Source organism: Crassostrea angulata, chromosome 3 (assembly GCF_025612915.1).
Source record: "Crassostrea angulata isolate pt1a10 chromosome 3, ASM2561291v2, whole genome shotgun sequence".
NCBI lineage: Eukaryota > Metazoa > Mollusca > Bivalvia > Ostreida > Ostreidae > Magallana > Magallana angulata.
The window spans coordinates 25,377,583-25,401,968 of record NC_069113.1 but is presented as its reverse complement, the minus strand read 5'-3'; the positions used below and the strand labels follow the sequence as shown (position 1 = coordinate 25,401,968).

Below are 24,386 nucleotides of genomic sequence, written 5' to 3'. Positions count from 1 at the left end.
TCTTGAATTCTTTGTGTATTTCCTGAGATGCCATATTCATTGCAGGAAAGATGGAAAAAATGCTTTCTAACTTGTTAGAAATTCCCCTTTGTATATGCATGTTAGTTGGTTCAATGTATTTGGATTAGCCGTTTGTTGGAGCTTTGACTGTAGTTATACAAATGTACTTTAAGATTTAAATGATATCATTCTCTTAAATGTTTATTAAGAGGGCTGTATGGTCGAAGCCATTTTTAGACTATATACATATGTAAACAATTAAATCTTCTTAAGATGAAGAGCTTTTTAGAAAGATAAAAAGAAAATGTTCAAATTTGCTAACCATCCAGGCCTCCTGAAATAAATGTACGTGCCTTTTCTTATACATATAATATGAAAATTTCATTTTATAAACACATATTTCACAGATGGAAACCTGACTTGTACGGTGAATTTGACCAGTAATGGAGTATCCAGGACCCTAGTAGATGCTTACATCTACAACCCCGCCATTACTCCAAACATCACCATGGTAACCCCAGCCAGGGGAGGTACAGCAGGAGGAACTACATTAACTATTCAGGGAACAGGCTTTGGGTAAGAAGGGGAAAATTTTTAATTCTTTTGGTAAAAATTATACTTTTCTGCAAGTTGTACAGCAATTGCTTTGCTAGAATATTCAGTGACTGATACACATTGGTGACTCATCAGTACAATTATCCTTATTAGTAAATTAGATGTGCTAATTAACAGACCAGTGTAGTAAATCACTGAACATTTTTTATAACTTTTTAATGAAAATTGAAGAGAGCAATGAATGATTTTAAGAACAGAACTAAAAGTTTTACAGTATATGAAAGGAAGCGGGTGTTGAAGTAGGCATATGGAAACACTGAATGTACATGTGTATATTCAATTTGACAAAAATAGGGAAAAATCGAAAGGAGTATAATTGAAAGCTATGGATAAAAATTTTTTTTGATTTGTTATGTTTTATACAGATCTGTGAAGGGTGATGTGTCGGTGACCATTGCTGGGACAGTGTGTGATGTAAACAGTGTGTCTCCCACACAGATCACATGTGTGACAAACCAACACAAGAAGTCCGAGAGAGCTAATGTCAGGGTAGAGGTGGCTGGCAATGGGAAAGCCATGCAGGTGGGTTTGCAACTTCTGATGTTTACAGTAACCTTAAAAATCAAAATCTACAAATAATCATTCTTTATTCTTACAATAACAAATCTTTCTGCTTGTTAATTAAAAAGTCTAGGGAAATGTTTACCGGTACTACTTTTTTTGTGAATCAAGATAATAAATATGAAAAAAAAAAATTTTTTTTGAAAATGTATAACTGTCGCATTTTGCAATTTTTTTTTCAGCAATGCCATGTATTTTTATTAGGCAGTACAAATTATGAATTGTTAACTTTTTATCAGAGCTCGGCCGAGTTTTTCTACATAGATGTGTGGTCCTCTCCGTTCACCTGGGGAGGCGGTCCTTTACCAAAGGAGGGTGATTTGGTTGTGATCACGCCGGGACAGACCATTTTGCTGGATGTCAGTACCCCCAAGCTTACCCTACTACTCATTCAAGGTAAAAGCAAGGTCCTTAACCCGCAGAATGTGCACTTTACATTGGAAAAAATTTATAAAAATGCCCAACGCTTGCTGCGTATTAGATTGGTTGATTCATTTTTAAAAATATTTTGATACCATAATAAATCATATGAAATCCAATTAATCATGATTTCTCATTTTACCACATGTGTATGTATGTGATAATACGAGCACATGTTCATTGAATAACTCTCTTCAAATTTTATACCCATTCACAAGATAATGATTTTGGATAATTAATTTAAATGCCTGATGTTTTGTCAAAAGGTTAAAAACTTCAGCAGGGTTTTAATTCTACATGTATATCATGAGATAATTGTGTAACTAATCATTCATTGCAGGCGGAGCTCTTATTTTTGATGAGAAAGACATCGAGCTGAAGGCAGTGAATATCCTTATAGTACAAAATGGTCTACTGCAAGTATGTTTCCTTATTTTGCATTTTTACAGGGAAAAAAGTTTAACTTACCCTTTCAAATTGTGGTAACAATGCTTTTCTATAACACCTTTTTGAACTTGAGGCTTGAACATAATATGATTTTAACAAGAAAATGGATGAAAATATATCTAGTATAAAGTCTTCATCAAGACATTTTCTTGTTGAAAAGTTAAAAGTTACATTGTCAATATAATTTTAGAAAAGGTAATACTGTGGAATCATTTTTATTTATGGGGGTCAATGTTCATGGGCAGCCAAAACTTTCCTGGTTCGTAGAGAGGTATAATTTCGTCGGTAGCAAGTTTTGGATAATTTTGATAAGTATTAAGCAAATGCTTGACATGTATACATATTCATGGGGATGTAAATTTGTGGGCAAGGGTTATTCATGAAAGCCAGGAACATTGGTCCCTCTCCAACAATGATGATTCCACAGTAGTCAAATAATCAATGGCAAACACTTCGAAATAACATATTTCTGTATTGAATAGGTGGGTACAGAGAAAGAACCTTTCCAGCACAAAGCTGAGATAACTCTGTATGGGAACCACCGCACCAAGGAGTACCCTATCTATGGCACCAAGTCCCTGGCTGTCAGAGAGGGCAACCTTGAACTACATGGTGTGTTGAAAATCACAGACAAGAACAGCAAGAACGAATTTTGAAATAGAATTTCTTACAATAAATTGTAAATAAATTTTTTACCACTTCAGCCATAAAACATAGCTCAGTGAAATTTATACACATTTTATCTTGTATTCATTGGCGAGTGTTAATGTATTTTATACATGCTTTAATTGTAATATTATCAATTCAAATATTTTACTGTTTCAGAATTTTATCATACATCGATTGATCCTGATTCTTTTTATTTTATCATATTCTTATTTATGTATGGTACATTTTTTTAAAATTCTTGTTTTAGGCAAACCTGTTCCAGTAACGTGGACAACACTGGATGCCACAGCATACGCAGGGAACTCCACCATTGTTCTGAGAGAGGCTGTCACATGGAAAGCCGGAGACAAAGTTGTCATAGCAACCACCAGTCACAGGCACTCCCAGAAGGAGACGGAGCTCATGGTCATCCAGTCGGTCGCCAGTGACAACAGGACCGTGACCTTGACACAGCCACTGAAGTATGAACATCTCGGGGTCACAGAGACCTTTGATGGCACTGACGTGGAGTTCAGAGCAGAAGTGGGGATGGTTTCACGGAACATAATTGTACGAGGGGATAGCAATCCAGACTTTGTGGAGAAAATTGAAGCTTGTCCAGATGGCTTTGATACAGGTATGTATTTCCAAGAAATGTAAGAGGTAATGTCAAATTAACAGCTTAATTGCTTGACAAATGTAAGTGGTACTGGAAGAATATAACTTTTTCTGTGGTAACAGCCATAGATTTGTTGTGCATGTTCATGGGGTTTTTTTTAATGGTACCGTTATTTTCATATTGAATGAAGAGAGGATTTTGCAGAAAATGAATTATTTTTTCATAGCTCTAGATGTAAACTGTAAATACTTTAACATCTAACAAAATAAGGTTGTAGATTCCGGTATTTGATTTGCACTGAGCATATTCAATGAGAAGTGAATATTCAAACAAAAAAGAAGATCAGACCATTGATGAAACAAATGCAATACAATTTTGAAAATCAAAGATCTTTGAATTTCAATATTATGACACACACTTCAATAAATTGGAGTAAATTTTATTTATTAAGGTAAAACTTGCATTTCTATTTTAACATAGAGTCTTTTCTCTTATACAATCTAGGTGAATTTGCCACGCAGACCTGTTTCCAAGGTCGTTTTGGAGAAGAGATGGGAAGCGATCAGTTTGGCGCCCAAATCATGATCCACTCACCCAAAAATTCTGGAAGTATGTCACATGCTCGTCTGGAATATGTGGAAGTGACCCATGCTGGTCAAGCTTTCCGACTGGGAAGATATCCCATTCATTTCCATCTGAATGGAGATACAAATGGATCCTATGTCAGAGGCTGTGGAATCTATAACACATTCAACAGAGCTATCAATATTCACGGATCACATAATGTTCTGGTAGAATACAATGTGGCCTATAACGTGATGGGCGGAGCCTTCTTTTTCGAGGACGGAATCGAGACTGGTAGCACAGTGCAATACAATCTGCTGATGTTTGTGCGAGAATCCAGCAGCCTTCAGAATGATGATATAACCCCTGCTGCCTACTGGGTCACTAATCCAGACAACACCATCCAGCATAACCGGGCAGTGGGTGGCACTCATTTTGGATTCTGGTACAGAATGCATGTACATCCAGATGGCCCGTCCTTTGACAGCAGTATTTGTCCTCAACGTATTCCTGTACGTGTGTTCAGAAACAACACGGCTCACTCCAACGGCTGGTTTGGTCTGTGGATTTTCACCACCATCAAGACTAGAGTGGGAGGAGGATGTGGGTCAAGCACTCCTGCCATGTCTTTGTTTGAATCCCTCACCGCCTGGAACAATGAGAAAGGAGCAGAGATTGTGAATGGGGGAGCATTGGAATGCAGGGACTTTGTGCTGGTAAACAACCAGAAGGCAGGATATGAAGGGAAACTGCTCATTGAGGGCGACCAGCTTTTTAAGGATCTGCTTATTGTTGGTCATGCTCCAAGTCTAACTCGAAAAGAACAGGGCTGTACAAGAGCTGGCTTCATTCTGCCCTATGGAAATGGGCTAACATTAGATGGTATCCGCTTTGTGAATTTTGATGAGAGCAATTGTGTTGGTGTTGATTTTGCAAGGATTGATGGAACATGCAAAGTGCATTGTGGAGGATTTTACTATGAGACGAAAAATCTCAAGTGGGTGTCAGCTCCCAATAAAGGAACATACCCATGGCCATGGGCTGGAGTCCTGAAAGATTTGGATGGAACTCTGATAGGTGAAACTGGAGATCCAGCCTCCATTGCAGCCAATGTAGGAAAAAGTGTCATTTCAGCTTCAGACACATTGCCACCTACCTGTGTGTCATTTCCCAAGTTCAGTAATTTCAATGGAAGCACTCCAGCTAGAGTTTGCCCACCAGGGATCAAATACCATCGGTTCTCCTTCAATGGCATTAGTCCATCCTCTTTAGATTTCAAAGATTTTGTGTTTAAGAATCGCTATGGTAATGACTCTGTTCCGTGGAGGAAGAAGGCTATAACACACAAACTTGGCTGGATGATGGTGTTTGTGGATGGAGAGGAATACTCCTATTATTTTAAGGATGCAGATCAGATAACAAACATTAGCTACACTGGAAGATTTGATAGGTTTCCTAAGGTAGATGATGGTCTTACTATTTTTTTCAGTTTTTGCAGTAATATATTCTCTCTCTCTCTCTGTGATACATATTGATGTTGAGAAAAAAATTGTGTCCAAACGTGATCTTCCATGTTTACCATAAACTTTAATGTCAGAGTTTCCAACAGAATAACTCTGGAGGATATGAGTACGTCATCATGCGACAGAAAGTCTCGAGGAGGCCAGACCGGTTCTTCCTGGATGGGAGCACTAACATTGAGCCCACTCGCAACATCGATGGAAACAGTGAATATGGGCAATGGGAATATCTTCCAAATGACAGCGAGATTAAGTACATCAGTGAGTTCATTTTAATTAATTCAGTGTAAAGCAATTGACCTTGATGTTAACACCATATTTTGCAAATGACAGCGAGATTAGGTACATCAGTGAGTTCATTTTAATTAATTCAGTGTAAAGCAATGTGATGTTGACCTTGATGTTAACACCATATTTTGCAATCGATTGATGATTTTACTCAAGACTGAAGCATTTAGTTGTTTGATATTAATCTAGATTTTTTTTTAATTTGCGGCTTTGCTTATTATAAGATATTAAAATTTTTTGGGCATCTCTTTCATGGAGCTTACATCTAGCTTAGATGTTTATTACTGTGAACTCAACTAAATTATTCATAAAAAAAAACCCTGGCCATTAAAAGTTGTCATTGTGACCATGACAATGAGTTAATTTATTCTACAGAAATACTTTTAAGCTGCATTATTATATAAATAGATGACACAGGTACTCATCAGATTTTTTAAATCTCTGATAAAAAACTACAAATAATTTGAGCGTAAGTCATGACTTGTTTATGTGTCTTCTTGATTTCTAGTTTCCTCCAATAAACCTGCCTCCAGACGAAGGCGCAGTGTCGTGGACTTCAATGATTACGGTGTGAGTTTCCGTGCCTACAAGTGCTACTACGTGGACTGTAAGCCCCCCGTTGACCCCAACACTGTACCCCCCGTCACAAGCAGACCCTACGACTTCCAGTACTGGTCAGAATCCTACACATGGGCAAGTGGCAACCTTCCCCAAGATGATGACAATGTCACAGTCGGTAAAGGTATGTGTAGTTAGTGTAATTCAACGTTTTTCTCCTTTGGATAGTGACAGAAATTTACATATATCCGATCATCCCACATTTGATATGGATATGTTGATAGAGTATTCAAAGATCTGCTCCAAGACTTTGATTTACTGTTTGAATAGTTACAATACTTCAATGATCTTTTCTGCAAGTAGTCAGTCCAGCCAAAGGAAAAATAATCAATTTTCATTTTTTTGCCCATACAATGTATATTGCCCCATAACTAAGGCAGATGAAATGCAAACTGTTTTTATGCCCCTACCATAAAATGGCCAATGACATATAGTGTTATCCCATTCTGTCATTGTTTCTTTGTCTTTATTCATTCCAACATCAATATCTTTCTATTCATTATCTCGGCAAGAGTTCCACACTTCAACTTAAATTTGATAATTATGTGGGTTCATAGGATTTATAGGAATATGCAGGTATTAAGTTTTAATTTAATTCAAGTCTGGTGATTTTTGACGGAGTGATATTTCCGTTTCCACTTTCTTACTTTTGAAGGGATGTATATATATTAAAATCAAGTTGCATATAGAATATTTTACCTGAAAATATTGGTTGAATTTGATCCAGGTTTGATTATCTTTTACAGAGTTATTCCCCTTGATCTTTTTTGAAATTTTGGCAGCCTACAGGGGCATTAATGGCATTTCAACACATTTATGAAATATGCAAATTGATATAATTACATATTTAATAAAATTTTAAAACTCAGATCAATGGGTAGTAGCTGACATGGCATTGCCACGGATGGGTAAACTGGTTCTTTATGGAGTACTAGAACTAGACGATGCTAACGGCACCAGGAACTTTGAGCTGAACTGTACCTACATTGTAATCTTGGGAGGGCGTCTGATCATTGGATGGCCAGATAAACCGTTCCTTGGTCAGGCCCTGATTCTGCTACAGGGGGAGCACTCTACACCGTACTTCCGCACCACCTCTGGCCCACCGCTTGGATCAAAGGCAATAGGTAGGGAGGCTCTGTCAGTTTTTGTTGTCTGTGGAAACTACCAGTCCACACAAAGTTTTCTATCACTTTTTAGCACATTATTTTTTCATACTTCAGCTCATTATATTTTCTTGCTATCAAACGGATAATTCTATTTTTTAAAAAGTATGTTGTACTGGTACATGTATTGTAGCAGTGCTAGTTTCTAGTTTTTAGGGATATTTTTGGATGAGGTATGAATATCTTATTTTTTATTTTGATTCAAATTTGTGTAGGTCGTATAATGAGAGCGTATAATGAGAGCAATTTATTAAAATCAAAATACATGTTAACTTTGCAGCTCTGTATAATTTGATATTTAATGATGGCATTACATGTAAGGAATTATTTTGATGTTCCATTAATCCACAGGCGTGTTTGGTGGCCTTGACCTTCATGGCAAAGACGTCGGAACTTCCTGGACGTTGCTGGCCCAAACAGCCAATCCTGGCGACAGCCAGATCACCTTGGCAACAGCAGTCACGTGGAAGGTTGGGGAGGAAATCGTCATTGCTCCCACAGATTTCTCCATTTGGGAAAAAGAAACGTTTGCAATAACTGCAGTGTCCAATGGGGGAACAACCCTGACTCTGAACACCACAGTACAGTTCAAACATATTGGTATGTTCTTCATTTCTGTGGAATACATGTACAGAGTAGGTCTAAAGTTATTGTAGATAAATGTGTGTATAGACCTACTGTACCCTTACCATACTGTATGTGGCTGCAATCATCAATTTGAGTTTGAAGTTTTCATTATATTAAGAAGCAATTGCTCCACTTTAAAGTTTAAATGATCATTTTGAAATTAAAAAATGCACACTATTGATGAAGTGAATGTTCATGCTCAATGCAGTTTGCTGTTGCAGTTGCACTGAACAAAAATATTCCAAGGTAAAAGGGATCCATTGTACCATTTGTATTTGATGAAGATTTATTTTAACTGACCATGCAATTTGTTTTTAAGTCTGAAACTTTCTGTAGTGCATTATCATGCAGATTATTTATTTATAAATAGTGAAATTTCAATACAGTTTGGTTCAAGTTTCAATTTCAGTCCCGTAGAGCAATTTTTCTTATATCTGGGGGCATCAATTTTCTCGGATTTGGTAAAATTGTTAGTTTCACAAAACATAATGTTGTTGAATATTGATGAAACCAATTTTTAGTGATATTGTGGACCATGTTGACAAGATTTATTTTTATTATTTCAGCCCATACAGAGACTGCAGGCAACGAGTCGATGACAATGGCGGCTGAGGTTGGTCTGTTGACCAGAAATATTCGTGTAGAGGGGGCCAGCTACAACAAACTGTACAGCCAGTCTTTTGGGGCCAGAATTCTGGTCAGCCAAACCCAGGACCCAACAGATAGCAATCGTCTATTAGTAGGTGAGGAATAGATTTCTTGCTCATTATAATTAATTTTTTTTTTATACTTATAGACTGTGACTTGCATGCATGTAGACCATATCCTGAAATGTTGGTAAAGCATATGTTGTGGTTTTACCGATAAAGATGGAATTTGATATACTTTTACAATCTGTGGGTCTTTTTGGTCTGTATATTCAAACAAAAGTTAAATTTTATTCAAATAATAAAGTTCTGACTCCAAAAATCTAGTTTAAAAGATACCACTAAACTGATTCTTTTTGGTTTTGAAAAAGGGATTATTTTATTATTTTCAATATACAAAGAATTCATTAGAGAGTATTTCGTAAAATGATTGTGATTCTTGTAAGAAAATTTTTCGTTTAGTTCAAATAGAATCACCTTCTATGTTTGGTATATTTTCAGGCTATGCTCGCATCTCCAATGTGGAGTTTTACCACTCTGGACAAGAAGGCTGGGTGGCACCCTTTGATGGCCGCGGCTCCATAGCTTACATCGACGCTGGTACTGTGTCCAATATAAAGCCGTCCTATGTAAAGAAATGTGCCTTCCATAAGGGCTTCTCACCGGCCATCATGGCCTATGCTACCAACAAACTTCCAATTGAAGACAATGTGATAACAGACACTGTGTGGTTTGGTAAGTAAGTCTGCAGATATATACTGTTGTATGTAAACATTTAACTTTTATTGTTGATTTGTACTTGGATAAGGATTCAGTGAAATAAATTTGACTGATTATAAACTTAAAGTATGTTTGAACGTGAGTCGGGTACATGTAAAACTTTAGAATTTCCTGTGAAAACATTCATAAACAAAATTGAAATCTTCAGCTGTTGAAGCAATGGGAGATGGATCCATCATCAGAAACAACTTTGTGACCAAGGTTCAATGGGAGGGATCTTATCAAGGTCGTAGGGAGAGCTCAAACTTCCGATATAACGGGGCATTCAACTTGGATAAAGCCACCAATCTGGTTTTACAAAACAACCATGTTGGGGGAGCAGAGAGGCTGGGATTCCGGACCACTGGGGAACCCTGTGGTGTCTCGTCTGCAGACTCTTGGACGGGCAATGTCGCCCATACTGCTCTGGTTGGGGTCGGCTTGCTTACTATCAATCCTTTACCAGGTTGGTTGGAACTTGGACAACTTGTAAATTTGTGTTATCTGTTACAAACTGCTTTAGAAAATATTAGCCTTTTCGTTTCTTATTTTCCAGGTTATCTTAAACAATGCACAATGTATGCTAATTTCACTGTGTGGAAGAATTTCGATTATGGGATTTTCTACCAAGGCTCTGCCAGCTCCTCTGTAAGAAATCTGAAGGCGGCTGACAATGGAGTCAGTGTGTTCCAATTTGTCGAGGGTCCACCATCCCTTTCACACAGATTCCAAGACAAGTATGCGAATGTGATTGACTCCCTGATTATCGGTACATCAGACGAGCTGAATTGCTCTACTGCTAGGGGTGACAGGTCTGATTTCAACTTTATCAAAAGCCGAGAGAAAATAAAAAGTCACAGTTTTCCTTTACGTGTTGGCGTTACCATGCCAACATTTACCTCTGGGGGCAATGCTTGCCCCAACATGCCTTGTTCTGGAATAATGTCCTACCAAACCATCAAAGGAATATTTCGCTTGCAAGGTAGGGGCTTTGGTAATTTCTAAATACTGTATATATCCATCATAATTAACATTACCATTTCTATATAGTTATGTGTATAGTTCCATTATGTAAAATGCTATAAATCTCTGTTTAAAATAAATAGGCATTTTTCATACAACTTTCAGATGTGACTTTCTCCAAGTTTTCCAACAAATGTAACAGTCGGGGGGATCGAGCCGTGGCTCCTAATAAAGAAAACGATGATGGAAACCACCCATTTATAACAGAGAGAATTCAGTTCCACAATATGGCAGAGGAAAATAAGATTCTGTACTGGAGATCTGATATAGGGTAAAGTCTTTCTAGTGACCAATAGAGTTGACCTTGCACTCACAATGTTTTTTTTTTTTGCAATGGTATTTTACTTGTAAAATTCATATGTACAATTAAGTGTATAAATGCTTGTTTCCTTTGAAACATCAAGTGCTTTTTCCAATTTAAGTCCTATTTCTGAATATTATGTTAATTATAGTAATTAACAGAAGATTTTTAAGGCAATTTTTTTATCATTAAGTTTTTACTCTTGAGAGTTTCAAAACTACATGAAATTTGTTATTTTTATCAATTTTGCAGGAAGATTGACTCGTCCAACTGTGTGGACATGGCCTGTGACGCTAAGGTCAAGTGTCTCCTACAGGATCTAGACGGGACGTTCCTCAGCTCCCCGGGATTTGTCATCCCCCAATCGGAGCATGAATGGAATGGAAATCCCAAGATGGGATTAGGGGATTACAGAATCCCAAAAGAGATGCTTGTGAGATCTAATGGGAGCAGAATTCCTGTTGCAGAGATAGCTCCTCACAAAGGTACACATATTAGTAAAAAGCCTACATTTTATGCTTGTTTTTAGAAAATTGTTTCACACAATTGTTTTGAAAATGTGCATCGGTATATACATGTATATTCAAATATTTTTTTAAAGAAATCTTGTATTGTGTTTATATAGGTAGTGTATGAATTTCTTGAGTTTTATGCTTTTAGATTATTTTCATGTCATTGTAGTTTTTTTGGAAGAGTGTGCTAAGGTGCATATATATACTGTAGATTCCTATTTAAACACGAGGAGTTGATTTCCACATATAATCACGAGAGGCAACCCTCGCAGATTTTAAAATCTTGCTTTTATTTTTCAGACAGTTTTTAACTGTAGTAAACTATTGCAAAATATTGGTGATAAAGATTATATATTTTTGCGATTTGATACAGAACAGTGGAATCAAGGAATGAAGTACTCGCGTAAAATAAGGAATTTACAGTATTTAATCCATAAGAGGCATCACTTTATTCCTCTGTTGTAAACTTTTAAACATTCTTAGTTTCTACCCATATACTACACAAATACAAATATAAAGATAGATAGCATTTAAAAAAATATTCAGAATCAGTAAATGCTAGTAATGCACAAGATATTACTGTTTTTTGTTTAAATACATCACTGTGAATCGTTCACAGGGCTAAATCATATTACACAGGCTAGCATATAGAACCATGGACCTCCTGTTCAAAGAAATACAGTGACATGTTCTGATCAAGTGATTTCCTAAATACCAATCATAAAATATGTACATTATAGTATAGAAATAGGTTTATTCAGAAATATACAAATTCAGATCCATGCTAACTTGTTGGAAAATCATTTTCTGCCAAATATCATACAAGCTTATTATACACTACATTTACAGTATGGCATTTTTGGGGGCACTTAATGAGGATCTCCTTGTTCTTTTAATAGGAATCATCAGATCCTCTTGTCAGTACAAAGGCGCCTGGCAGGCTTACGAGTGCCATGAACTAAACTACAAGACACTAGTCATTGAGAGCTTGGACGCCGACACAGAGACCCGCCGTCTGTCCCCAGTCGCCATTCTGGGTGACAGATACCTGGACCTGATTAACGGACCCCAGGACCACGGCTGGTGCAGTGGCTACACCTGTAGGAAGAGACTGTCCACCTTCCAAGCCATCGTAGCTACAGGTTTGTTTGGGAAAATATTATTGATTCAGTGGTAGATCCAAATATCTGAGTTGTAATTAGCACCCCTTGACTTATGTTCCATTGTTGATTGTACCAGTATTGACCTGTCCATCAAACAGGGGGGAGCTTGGAGAGCATACCTTGAGCAATATGATTTTCCTACTTTTTGAGGCCATCGCTATCAGCGATGTAGCCTCATTGCTGTCAGCTTACTTCTCTCGGCTTATATACAAGCAGCGTCATAGAACTCAAATATCAATGCGCCAATGAATATATAGTGCCGTTCTGATTGTTACGTATTTTCAACCAGGTACATATATTCAGTATGCGTTTTAAAAATATCAACAAATCATTACAACAGATATCTCCTTTACACATTGAAAAAACATCAACATCAATGAAAGAACAAAACAAAGATTAATACGCAGGTGAAATAGACTGGCAATGCCTGCAATGTACGATAGGGACAGAGGACCAGTCAACCGATGAGATAATTTGCATAACAACAGTTCGTTCTTCAATTTAAAAGCGATGACGATAATTGTTCGAATATCGGAGGTAAAAAATGTAATAATTTCGTATATAAAATCTTTATATTAAAATGAGAGTAAGTGGCTGTCTTCCTATAGCTAGGAACAGATTTCATATTTAATCACTTGATAAAACGAATAAGGCGATGTCCAACTGAATGAGGAAAAGTGCGCCACCTTCCCCATGTAGAATGGCGATATTTAACATTTTGTAGGGATGTTTTTAACTACTCTTAGCTGCAATAATGTAGCCCTCTCCGTTTTTTTTTTATATCTGATGTTTACTGGAGAGGGCTACAATTCCATAGGATCTCCGTAACTGTGCAAAATTAATTTTTTAATGTGACTGACTGCGGTCTGAAAAGATCGATTTTATATTTGACTTCCTTTAGATAAAATGATTTTTTAATTCAGGTTGAACAAACTAACCGAATATAAATCAAATTAAACCAGATAAAACATATCAGCATGATTATCAGTCGTCTTTTTCAGCAGCCATGACAGTTCTCGCGTGAATGTCAGTGTAGATAATCAATCATACCTCCTTCTATCACTAAAACATCATTTAAGGAAATGGTATATAATGGAAAATTCATATTTACCGCGTTAATTATGTTTATAATAGGAGAATTCCTATATTCAGTTCAAGATCCGCTCCTAAATTCTCATTGGCTGTCCCAAAATAAACCGGTCAAGGTCAGTAAACAAGGCGGACAAATTCAACTTATGTTTTTGACATACACGAAAAATAACGGATATATAGACTTTACTTGATATTTTTGATTAATTTATGCCAGAGATATCATTCTACAATGTTTGAGTTCAGGTAAGAAATGCAAATGTTATTGTCATTTATGTACGATTTGAGATGAAATTGTTGCGGGAGTGCACTTGACTTGCACCATTACGGAGATCCTATGGAGTTGTAGCCCTCCTCCCCAAAAAAAATCGGGAGAGGGCTCCATTATTGCAGCTAATCTACCCTCAATGCGATGCGCCGCTCAGGCCTTCAGGCCTTTGATTTCTTTCCTGGGAGTTTTGATAAGGTCATTAAAAGATCTATATTTACATTTAGTGTATGCGCAAGGATTTTTGCAATCATTATAGACAAATGAGTTGATTTTTATTTGAAATTAATTAGGGCAAAATCTGTCTGCGGTTTTATAAGTGCCATGAATATATAGAGTGCATTTTAAATTTTTCAGAGAAAGAGTTCTTGTTGCACTACACAAGTACCTCCCCTCAGAAATCTCGCTTTTTCTTGCTGGATGCCAATCCAAATGACTGTATTGTCCTGTCTGTGTGGTACTCTAAGCCCTGGAGATTGGACGTCTACCATGATGGCAATTTCATCCTGCCTCCAAATGCTCGGTTTGAAGGGGCCGACAGAAAATATGTTGTAGACCCACCTCCTGTCGGACAGCCAGACTACTACAAGCCAAACGTCACAGGATGCGCACTCAAATCTGGGACCAGCTATTTCAACAGAGATACTGGTATCATTACTTTGATGATCAAAGGGCCAGCTCCAGTGAGGATTGTAACAGTGAAGACAGTTATAGTGTCCTTCCAACTACCAGCGATGCCAGAGAACGAGTTTTATGGGGAGAATATCATCATGAATCTGGCCTCCTTCCTTAACATTGATGCCAGTCGCGTGCGAATCACAAAGATTGTGAGGGAGACATCATCAGTCAGTGGACGCAGAAAGAGAGCCACCGGTAGAATCACAGGGGTGGAAATCGAGATCAGTAATCCTCCTTCTCAAGGTATGGAACCAATCTCATTAACATATTTGCAACATAACTGTAATTAGTATGACAGGGTACTACTGTTTGATAGCAATCATTTTCATTTTTAAAAATGGAGAAAAAAAAATGGAAGAAACTGATGATTGCCTTGTACGGTATTGTTTTTCTGTGTTATCAGATGCATGTACCATATTATCCGTTTATTTTTTTTTTTCACATTACAACATTTTAAACTAAATTTGGACATCTCTGCAACCTTTTCTTTTTGTACAAGGCATTATTTCTAGTAGCATACAATATTGAACATAATTTCAACTTAGTGTATTTATGTGATGTGAAAGTCATGGCAAAAGAGAAAAAAAGTGAAAAATAAATGGACATACAGCATATTTGATGAAGGAGTTGTACACATGTATTCAAAGGGTTAAAAATGTAGAACTTTATTACCGAAATCTTAATTTTTCATGTTTAATTTTTCTGTGTTCAGAGCTTAACACAACAGCAAGTGCCGGTGATCTGTCGACAGAAGAGTTACAGAACATAACCACAACCATTGTAAATGACGTACAGGCTGGATCCACCTTACTCAACCTCCTGAACTCCACAGGGGTGGCCATTGCCGAACCGCCCCCAGATCCTGAGGACCCAAATTGGCAGGTGGTACTCTCGGACACCAATATCGCTTTACAAACACTGGCTCAGCCTAGCGAGATGAGACTGTCCAATACCATTGTACCATTGCATGAAGGTGCTCCATTCTCCACTCAGCCTAAACTTCAAATATATGATAGCAGCGTGAGTGTCTTCAAGTCCGTTTCATGTAACATTTTCAGTACTGTAGATTCCTTATTTTATGTTATTTCAAAATTCTGTGATTCTGCCATTTTGTGTCATATCAAATCAAAATCGTTAACGACTAATTTTTGTTTTAATCTCACAAAGTTTACAATACTTGGAAAAAAAATACTTAGATTTGAAAATATGCAAGGGATGCTTTCTTGTGATTTATGCAGAGATTAGATTCTTTGCTTTTAATCAGGAATCTAGCATACAGCATCTAAATCTCAATTTATTCAAATTTCAAGAAATTTTATCCGTAAACTTACCAAAAACCTTTACTCCCTAGATACTTTAATACCCACCTGTATTTTTCTTCTCAAGCGCTTGCATGAAGTTTTCACAAGTGCTTTTATGAAATTTCATACATGAAGTACATAATGGATTTTTTCTCTTCTTTATATAGGGAACTGTTATTGATAAGCTGGGAACCAATATAAATCCATGGCAGATTACAGCATCCATTGTTAGTGGCACCGGTAATGCAGCTAGTCAACTGACTGGAACCATCACTGTCCCATACCAAAACAGCTGGGCAAACTTCACAGACTTGGCCATCAGTCATTTCGGGGATGATTATGGCCTGAATTTTACAGTTACATATCCAGCTGGTGTAAATTTGTTTACTTTGACCAACTTTTCACTACCAAGACGGCCTCTCAAGGTCAATGCCATGAGCATTCCAACCACTGTTGTCGCAAATTCCAGTATTTCTCTAGTGATAAAGCTGGAAGATGCAGTTACAAGCCAAATTATTGAGCAAACTCACTGGCGGGTATGTCCATGTATTTATTTATTATTGATTCCAATTTACTTCTGGGATTACAAATTATGTTGTCTGCTATGGTGCATTTTGTTGATGACAAAATGATGTTATGAAGGGTAGAAAAAATACTTACCATGGTAAATTTTAAGCCAGCCAAAAAAGGAATAAAAACTTAAAAACTGAATGTATACTCATAAGGAAAAATTCAATGGAATCAATGAGTCTGGAATGAAAAGTTTCATCTTGCTTTCTTTTTAAACAGATAACTGACTGGGAAGTGTGCGTTACATTGGATGGACTGGAGTTCTACAAAGGAAAACAATTTGGAGAGCTCAACACAAAATTCAATGCTACCACGGGTCTGGCTACTTTGTCAGACATCAGATTCACTGAACCAGGCATGGTGATCCTGAAGATAGGCGTGACCTCTGTTCCTGCTGAATATTCATTAGAAACTCAGCTCCTGATCAATATTCGCAGAGCAGATCTGTATGCCTCCTCCAGCAATAGCAGCACCCAGATGCTGCAGCTGAGATTTGAAGCCGACTATAGCTCCATTGTTGCAGCCGGATACCAGCTACAGTTCGAGACTGTGATCGGGAACTTTCTGATCAGGCGTTATCCAGATATTGATCTGGATTCTGTCCAAATCGATAGTGGTCAGTAAATTCTGTGTGATTTATCAATTTTGAAAACTGCTTCTTCTTCATGTTGGTAATAAAATTGAATATTGCTGTGAATACTATAGATTCTTTGTTTTACGCAAGTATTAAATTCTTAGGTTTAATCAGTAATCTACAGTACTTGTATGCAGTTTAATGCAAATTACAAATTCTGAATGCCTTTCCAATCAGAATCAGCATCTTCAAAATCAAGTCTATGTAGGCATTTTTTGAGTTGTGTCAAAGTCATATTTCTCAAAAAATTCAATTCTTGAATGGTGTACTATGCATCTCTTTCAGAAGGTGTATAAGAGTTCAAGTAATTTTTTAGTCACTTTGAAATGTTCCTGGTGCCTTAGGTCTCTTTTTTGATAGTTATCGGTTGGTGTGGTGTTGTGTTGACATATTATTTTTTATTATGTAGGAGGCGTAACAATCACGTATCAAATCACATCGGGAGGAACCCTCCAAACAAACGGCACACTGACCTTGTGTGATGCTTTGGACGACGGAACTAGTGAAATTTTTGGATTGTTGAATTTTATTACTTTAAATTAACTCCCCAGCTGAGCTTTGTTGATGAAAATTTGTCCAATGTCTGCATTTTCATTTCATTTTTTTTTTTTGGAATAGGGGATCACAGTTTCCAACAATGTTTGCTTAAGCTTCCTTTGACTTTCTCAAGTTTTTTTTTTCTTCAAAGGAGGTGGAAAGGGCAACAATAAGGAATGAAATTAAGAAAAGGCAGTTCAAAAATCTTTCAAAACTTTTAGGTCAGTAATTTATTAGATACCAAAATTTCACCACAATTTCTTAAAGATAGAATTCATGACTCCAAAAATAGGAAAGAGTGACTGCAAGGAAACTTCTTTCTGTAAACAGAAAATTTATATAGTTTTAAAGGAGAGCAGGCTTGTTTAGTTAAGTTTCACAAATATTGGTTGCGCAGGTGAGCAATGTGGCCTATTGATCTGTTATTAAATATCTGTGTTTACGGGTATGTGGAAATCTCAGGAATATACTGATAATTAATGACATGTAAATTGTTAATTTCATCTCATGATGCAAAGACATGTATATCACAAGATACTGACCTGGCGATGTCGTATATTCTAGTCAGTTGAAAAATATTTACATTTGCATTCTTGCTTTTCTTGTCCATGTGTAGATCAATGTACATGTACAACATTAAACTAGCTAATTAGAGTAAGATTACAATATGTACCTTTTCTTGGAAATCTTGAATATATTACATGTATTATCAAAAAGTAAACTACTGTGTAAAGAAGGAGAAATATTTGGTGAAGATTTAAATTTCGCTATTTTAGTGGAAAGTATTAATCAACAATGCATTTTAGAGATTACGATATGACGAAAAGGTTTTATTTGGTTTAAAAACAACAAAGTTTTCACCCAACGAATATATGTGCTTCTACAATAATTGCAATCCACTTAATACAACACAGATTGTCATAAAATGTAAAAGATCACATCTTTCATTGATCATTACTTGCACAACAGAAAAGAGGAGGATGATTAACCTTAAACTCTCTACTTGCAGCTAGATTAAACCTGATGGTCCAATATTTGGAAAAATATTATACTATAAGTAGTGACATAGCCATATTATTATACCATCTGTCTTTAACTCAGGATTTGTTCACAGAACATTGACTTAAGATTGTGAAAAATTATTTCAGTGATCAAAATGTATTGTCTCATCATGTTATGTATGAAAAAAGCATATTCAACTGAAGCCATTATCTATTTGATATGTCCATCTGTTCATTTTATATGATTTTTTTACAGTTGTCTTTGGAAATAAATGCTCTTGCTTGTCTTGGTCAATTTGTTATTTGAAAATCCTTTAATATTTGAGATCTTACCTTGGTAGCCAATCAGATTTTAGTATTATATAATTATGTGATGCTAGTGTAGCAATTATTTTGTACCTTTTGGGTCTTAGATGGCAGAAAAAGGTTACGGAACTTTTAGATCATGTACTTTGATTAAATACTTTGGTAGTAATAGGCTTGTAGTACTACAAAGCAAAGTACCTGTCTCAGCTATAAATCACATACATTTGCATACTGTTAAAAAAGTCACCAAAATTGAAACAGTTATCTGGGTCAGTGAGTAAGAAGCAGAGTCACTCAAGGGAACAAAAAATAAATAAATAAGAAAGACCACAATCAAAGGTACAGAAATTGTATTTGTTATAATTAATAGCAATTTTTAAATAAAAAATCAGATAAAATTAACTAGGAAATGTCTAAAAGCTAGATGTAAATTTAACATTAAAAAAATAAATTTTGTCTATCAAAATAAAAAATACGTATCAAAAAATGGTGTTAATCAAAATAAAAATGAATCAACAAATTCACTTTTAATAAGGTGCATGATATTATGATAATTAAAATATCACACTCCGCTAAGGCAGCAGCAGAAGAATTGTACGGCCCTTTTGAAAAAAAATTTCTGAAACAAGGTGAAAATAATATAATAATTTTGAATAAATATATGTACATTTAAAAATAAAGTGTTACATTTGTTACATCATATATTATATTCCATAGAGTACTTACTTTTTTTCTCTCCACCACTTTCCTCCCCCATTCAATGTTCGTCGCATTGAAAAGGTAGTTTTGATAGCTGCGTTGACAAATTTGGTTGCCTTGATATGAATTACGAATTACATGTACATTGGAAAGAAGGAATAAATCTTTACTGCATGTAATTGAAGAGAGACAGAGAGATGAGAGAATTTTACTTCATATTTTTTCCCAGTGCTTGCCAATAATTCAAAACGATTTCTACTACCGGTAATAATCTATTGGTAGCTACATGCAGGTCATTTACTCTTCAGTTATAAATAAAACTAACTGCGATGTGCAATTTCTTGCCCAAACTATTAAATAGTAATGAAATTTGAAGAAAATTGGTATTTGGCAGTGGATAATTGTGTGTGAACTAGGTACTACATGATTGTATATATACTCTCCATTTGTAAATGGGTCAATGACAAAGTAAACAAGATAACAACAGAACAACTTCACACATTCAAAAGATATTCTTTCTTGTATTGGTTAGAGACCATATCTCAGGTCCATACACTATCTCTTCTATTGTGTTTTTCAAAAATACCATTTATGAATTCTCTCTGGAAAACAGAACAAGAAACTTTATTAATATAAAAATTATATCAACTTTGAGTGTATTTATAAAATAACATTTTGAATACAATCTTCCTACACAACATTAATTTTTTGATTTTGAATAAAACCCGAGTCAGTAGCTTTGTAAGATAATTTCTGTGAGTGATTCAAATGGTTTTTATAGCGAGAAGGATATTAAAATCAAAGTAACTTAATGTTCATTTATGCAACCTCATTCATAAACCACATCATTTTTAAGATAAAAATCTTTATTTCCTATATTCGTTTACTTTTAAAATGATAAATCACATTGTACTTTTTTACTTCCAATAACTATTTCTTACATGATTTAGTTTTTTTTCTTCTTCAAAAAGACGTAATTAGTCTATTTGTTAGATTTTAACGCCGTAAATTATATAGACATAACTGTCTTGCTGCCGTTAGAAGGTCAGCAGCGGATAAGCACCTATTCTATATCTGAAGAATTTATATACCCGAGCACAGCACAATATATTGATCACTAAATGAAATATATATCCGTAACAAATGGAATGAAAAATGTATCAAACTACTAGATTTACATCTACTGAGTATGATTCCCTCTATTTCTTACGGAGACTTATAGTTAATTCATAGCTCTATAGAAACAGCCAGACAGAAATCTACATGCCCCGTTTATCGATTGGTCGAAATCTACAGCGACTGAAACTGACAGGACTGAAATCGACATGCCCCGTTTATCGATGGGTCGAAACCTACAGCAACCTAAGAAAAATCACGGACTGCACGAAATAAGCATGATGATGCCAGACTCGAAGTCTTAAAAGGAGAAAACTTAGCTGTTTCTTTTAGCTAACGTACTTTTGTACATTAACAGTAATTTAGTAAATTTTACTTACTTTTTATAATCAATTTATTTATTAGTTAAAAGAAAGATGTTAATATAAACAATAACATGCTTTCTTTGATGATTCATTCGGGTTTTGAAGGTAGCGACATTACAGAAAAAATTTACATAACCCGCTAATGCAGGTTATGTTTTTTTTTCTGCAATGTCACCACCTTCATTTCCTACGAAAGCCCACTGAGCTAATTTTCGTAGATTAAAAAAAAATATTTTTCGCGAATGATCGCGTAACTTTCGCAAATAAACGCGAAACATTCGCGAAAACACGCATTAGTTTCGCGAATAAACAAGAAACTTTCGCGATATAACGCCTAACTTTCGCGAATAAACGCGAAACTTCAATATAATTAGTGTCAAGTCATACACGAACTCTTATGAAGAACAATGACTGAAAACAAATACATAAATGATTTTATTTTCAAATAAATCCTTAATATTCAGTGTTATTATATCATCCGTTTTACGTTATTAATGAAAACAAAATTATTTATTTTTATATATACTAGATATAAATAAAACTTCATGTAATTGTTAGATGTTAGATGCTGCAAGTAGATATGGAGGTAGAGCATAATTTTTCATTTTTTTTTCGCCGACCCTGTTTTCGAACAGGCATTGTATAATTATCTTTTTTAAGTAAACCAAACGTGGAAAATCTTTAAAATCGTAGTACTGATTGTCAGACGAAACAACATTATGTGATTAATGTAGAGGACGAATTTATGTTATCTAAATTTAAACAATAGCTTAAAAAGTGTATAGATTAAACTTATTTCAATTCACAGCTTGAGTTATTTGTCTTATATAAATCCGTCAAACTATATATATTTATAGGCCTATAAGGACAAGTGCAAAGTTCCCGAATCTAATATCTACATACACCAACGGTACAAGTCAGGATGATCTCACGATTAGACCCATAGTTGTGGGACCAATGTGTGAAACCCACAGAATAAGTAAGCAATTGGATATTCTATTGAAACCTTATATTTCCAAAGTTCAGAGTTATATAAGAGACACTGTAAATTTTCTCAATACCATTCCTAAAAAATCAACCCTCAATCAAATCTTGTTTCATTTGATGTCACCAACCTGTATTCCAATATTCCACATGATCTTGGACGTATTGCCATAGAACATTGGGTTGACAAATTTCCCAGTCTTTTATACGACAGATTTTCCAAAGACTTTCTTTTAAAAAGTATTCAACTAATATTGGAAAACAATTTTATGCATTTCAATGATATTATTTACAGACAAAAATTAGGCACAGCCATGGGAACCAAAGTTGCTCCAAATTATGCCACACTTGTCGTAGGTTATTTAGAAGAAAAACTATTTTCAAACATTCAAGACAGATTTGGTCCCGACTATGAAACCTTCATAAGAAAAAGCCATGGAAACGTTATTTAGACGATTGTTTTATTATATGGGACAAAAGTGAGAATCAGTTAACTGAATTTGTTAATATCCGCAACACTTTGAGCTCTACTTTGAAATTCACTATGGAATCAGATTGTAATATGTTACCCTTCCTTGAGGTTATGGTTATAACTTAAAAAAGAAGACTGTATAATAACGAATGTTTACTACAAAATGACAGATACTAAGCAATATCTTATATTTGACTCGTGCCACCCTAGACACACTAGGAATAATATTATTGATGCAACTTCCTGTGTTAGAAACCTTGGGGTACTCTTTGACCGGACGCTGACTTTAGATGACCAGATTAGTTCTATTTCTAAACAGTGTTTCTACCAACTTCGAAATATTGGTCGAATTCGTAAACTCATATCGGAAAATGCTTGCAAAACGTTAGTGTGCTCCCTTGTAACATCAAGGCTTGATTACGCAAACGCATTGCTGTATGGGTTGGGCTCCAGCTCCTTGTCAAAGCTACAGAGAATTCAAAATACAGCTGCCAGAATAATAACAAGAACCAAGAAGCATGATCATATCACACCGGTGCTGGTTGCTCTTCATTGGTTGCCAGGGAATTTCGAATTCAATACAAACTAGTTTTGACTGTTTTCAAGGCTTTGCAAGAGAAGTCACCGGCATACATTCAGAACCTTATTGATGTATATTTTCCATCAAGATCACTTCGATCAGAGAACTCGAGATTTCTGGTTAAGCCCAAGGCACGTACCAAATTTTATGGAAATCGGCGTTTCGATGTCAGTGCAGCTGAACTCTGGAACAGTCTTCCCGCAGTTTTAAGACTCGAAGAAAATCTGACCAGTTTTAAAAAGTCACTCAAGACACATCTTTTTAAATTAGCGTTTTATAATTGACTCTTTTATCAGTTTAAATAGATCGTCAGTCTTTAATCTGTACTAAAAATGTTTTATGAATATTTTAAAAACTGTTTAGCCTATTTTCTACATGTAAACCTATTTTTATAGATTTATATGCCTATAATAACTCAATTTTATTTTTGTATGCTCATTGTGTAGTTTTAACTTATTATGTAAAGCCCTTTAGAGTAATTTTATTATATTTAGCGCTATATAAATGTTATAATTATAATAATGATAATTCCATACATTGAGCAACTGAAGGCGTTTATAAACGTACAATAATCTCCGATACATATATATCTTGGACTTTCGTCTCACAGAATTACAAGATTTACTACTTCAAAGAAATTATCCCATACAACTGATTCAAAACGGAATTAACAAAGCCAAATCCTACGAAAGAAAGGATCTACTTTTAGTTTAAAATAAACCCGTCAAAAATGTTATACCAGACGTTTCTACGCACAACCCTAGAAATCCAGAACACAAGTGTTTATCATAATTAGAAATAACCTACCTATCCTAGAGGAGGATCCAGACATGAATTTTAAGAAAAAATTAGATACTTCACAGATCATTAAAAGTAAGCGACAAAGCCCTTCTCTAAAATGTATTCTTACCAGAGCATCGTTTTCCAGTAAAAACCAGGAACCACCCATCATCAAAAAATGCGAGAAACCCAGATGTAGTACATGTCCATATCTGACAGAAGGATCCATATTTCATTTTAAAACTGGAAGCGATTTTTCAATCAAAACCTGCATGTCAGGCACCAATTCAAACCTTATCTATGTCATACGTTGCGCTGGTTGCGGTGAAAATTATATTGGTCAGACAGCGGACACCTTGAGACAAAGTATGACCGTACACCGACAGCAAATCAGGGAACCTAACTGGAATGTATCATATGTTAAAGCATTCATCATTTATTACATTCTTAAGAAATTTATGCCAAAGCTCATGCATACTTCCATACCGCATCGGAAGCATGTTGAAAA

At 35.6% G+C, this 24,386-nt stretch overlaps 1 protein-coding gene across 1 annotated transcript in view; it reads left to right on the top strand.

The window, feature by feature from the left end:
• The window catches only part of LOC128175744 (fibrocystin-L-like), a 44,922-nt gene extending 26,051 nt beyond the window's left edge, over positions 1–18,871 (top strand). Inside the window, exons 31-53 of the mRNA XM_052841582.1 lie at positions 408–576; positions 981–1,137; positions 1,416–1,572; positions 1,937–2,016; positions 2,526–2,655; positions 2,960–3,328; positions 3,815–5,334; positions 5,484–5,655; positions 6,191–6,424; positions 7,170–7,427; positions 7,818–8,066; positions 8,660–8,836; positions 9,242–9,475; positions 9,669–9,965; positions 10,056–10,481; positions 10,628–10,793; positions 11,076–11,308; positions 12,235–12,477; positions 14,213–14,776; positions 15,246–15,553; positions 16,002–16,370; positions 16,624–17,020; positions 17,448–18,871. Of these exons, the coding sequence (XP_052697542.1) occupies positions 408–576; positions 981–1,137; positions 1,416–1,572; positions 1,937–2,016; positions 2,526–2,655; positions 2,960–3,328; positions 3,815–5,334; positions 5,484–5,655; positions 6,191–6,424; positions 7,170–7,427; positions 7,818–8,066; positions 8,660–8,836; positions 9,242–9,475; positions 9,669–9,965; positions 10,056–10,481; positions 10,628–10,793; positions 11,076–11,308; positions 12,235–12,477; positions 14,213–14,776; positions 15,246–15,553; positions 16,002–16,370; positions 16,624–17,020; positions 17,448–17,581 (7,043 nt within the window). The 3' untranslated portion in view covers positions 17,582–18,871. The remainder of the gene's footprint in view (positions 1–407; positions 577–980; positions 1,138–1,415; positions 1,573–1,936; positions 2,017–2,525; positions 2,656–2,959; positions 3,329–3,814; positions 5,335–5,483; positions 5,656–6,190; positions 6,425–7,169; positions 7,428–7,817; positions 8,067–8,659; positions 8,837–9,241; positions 9,476–9,668; positions 9,966–10,055; positions 10,482–10,627; positions 10,794–11,075; positions 11,309–12,234; positions 12,478–14,212; positions 14,777–15,245; positions 15,554–16,001; positions 16,371–16,623; positions 17,021–17,447) is intronic.
• Positions 18,872–24,386: the final 5,515 nt, after the last annotated feature.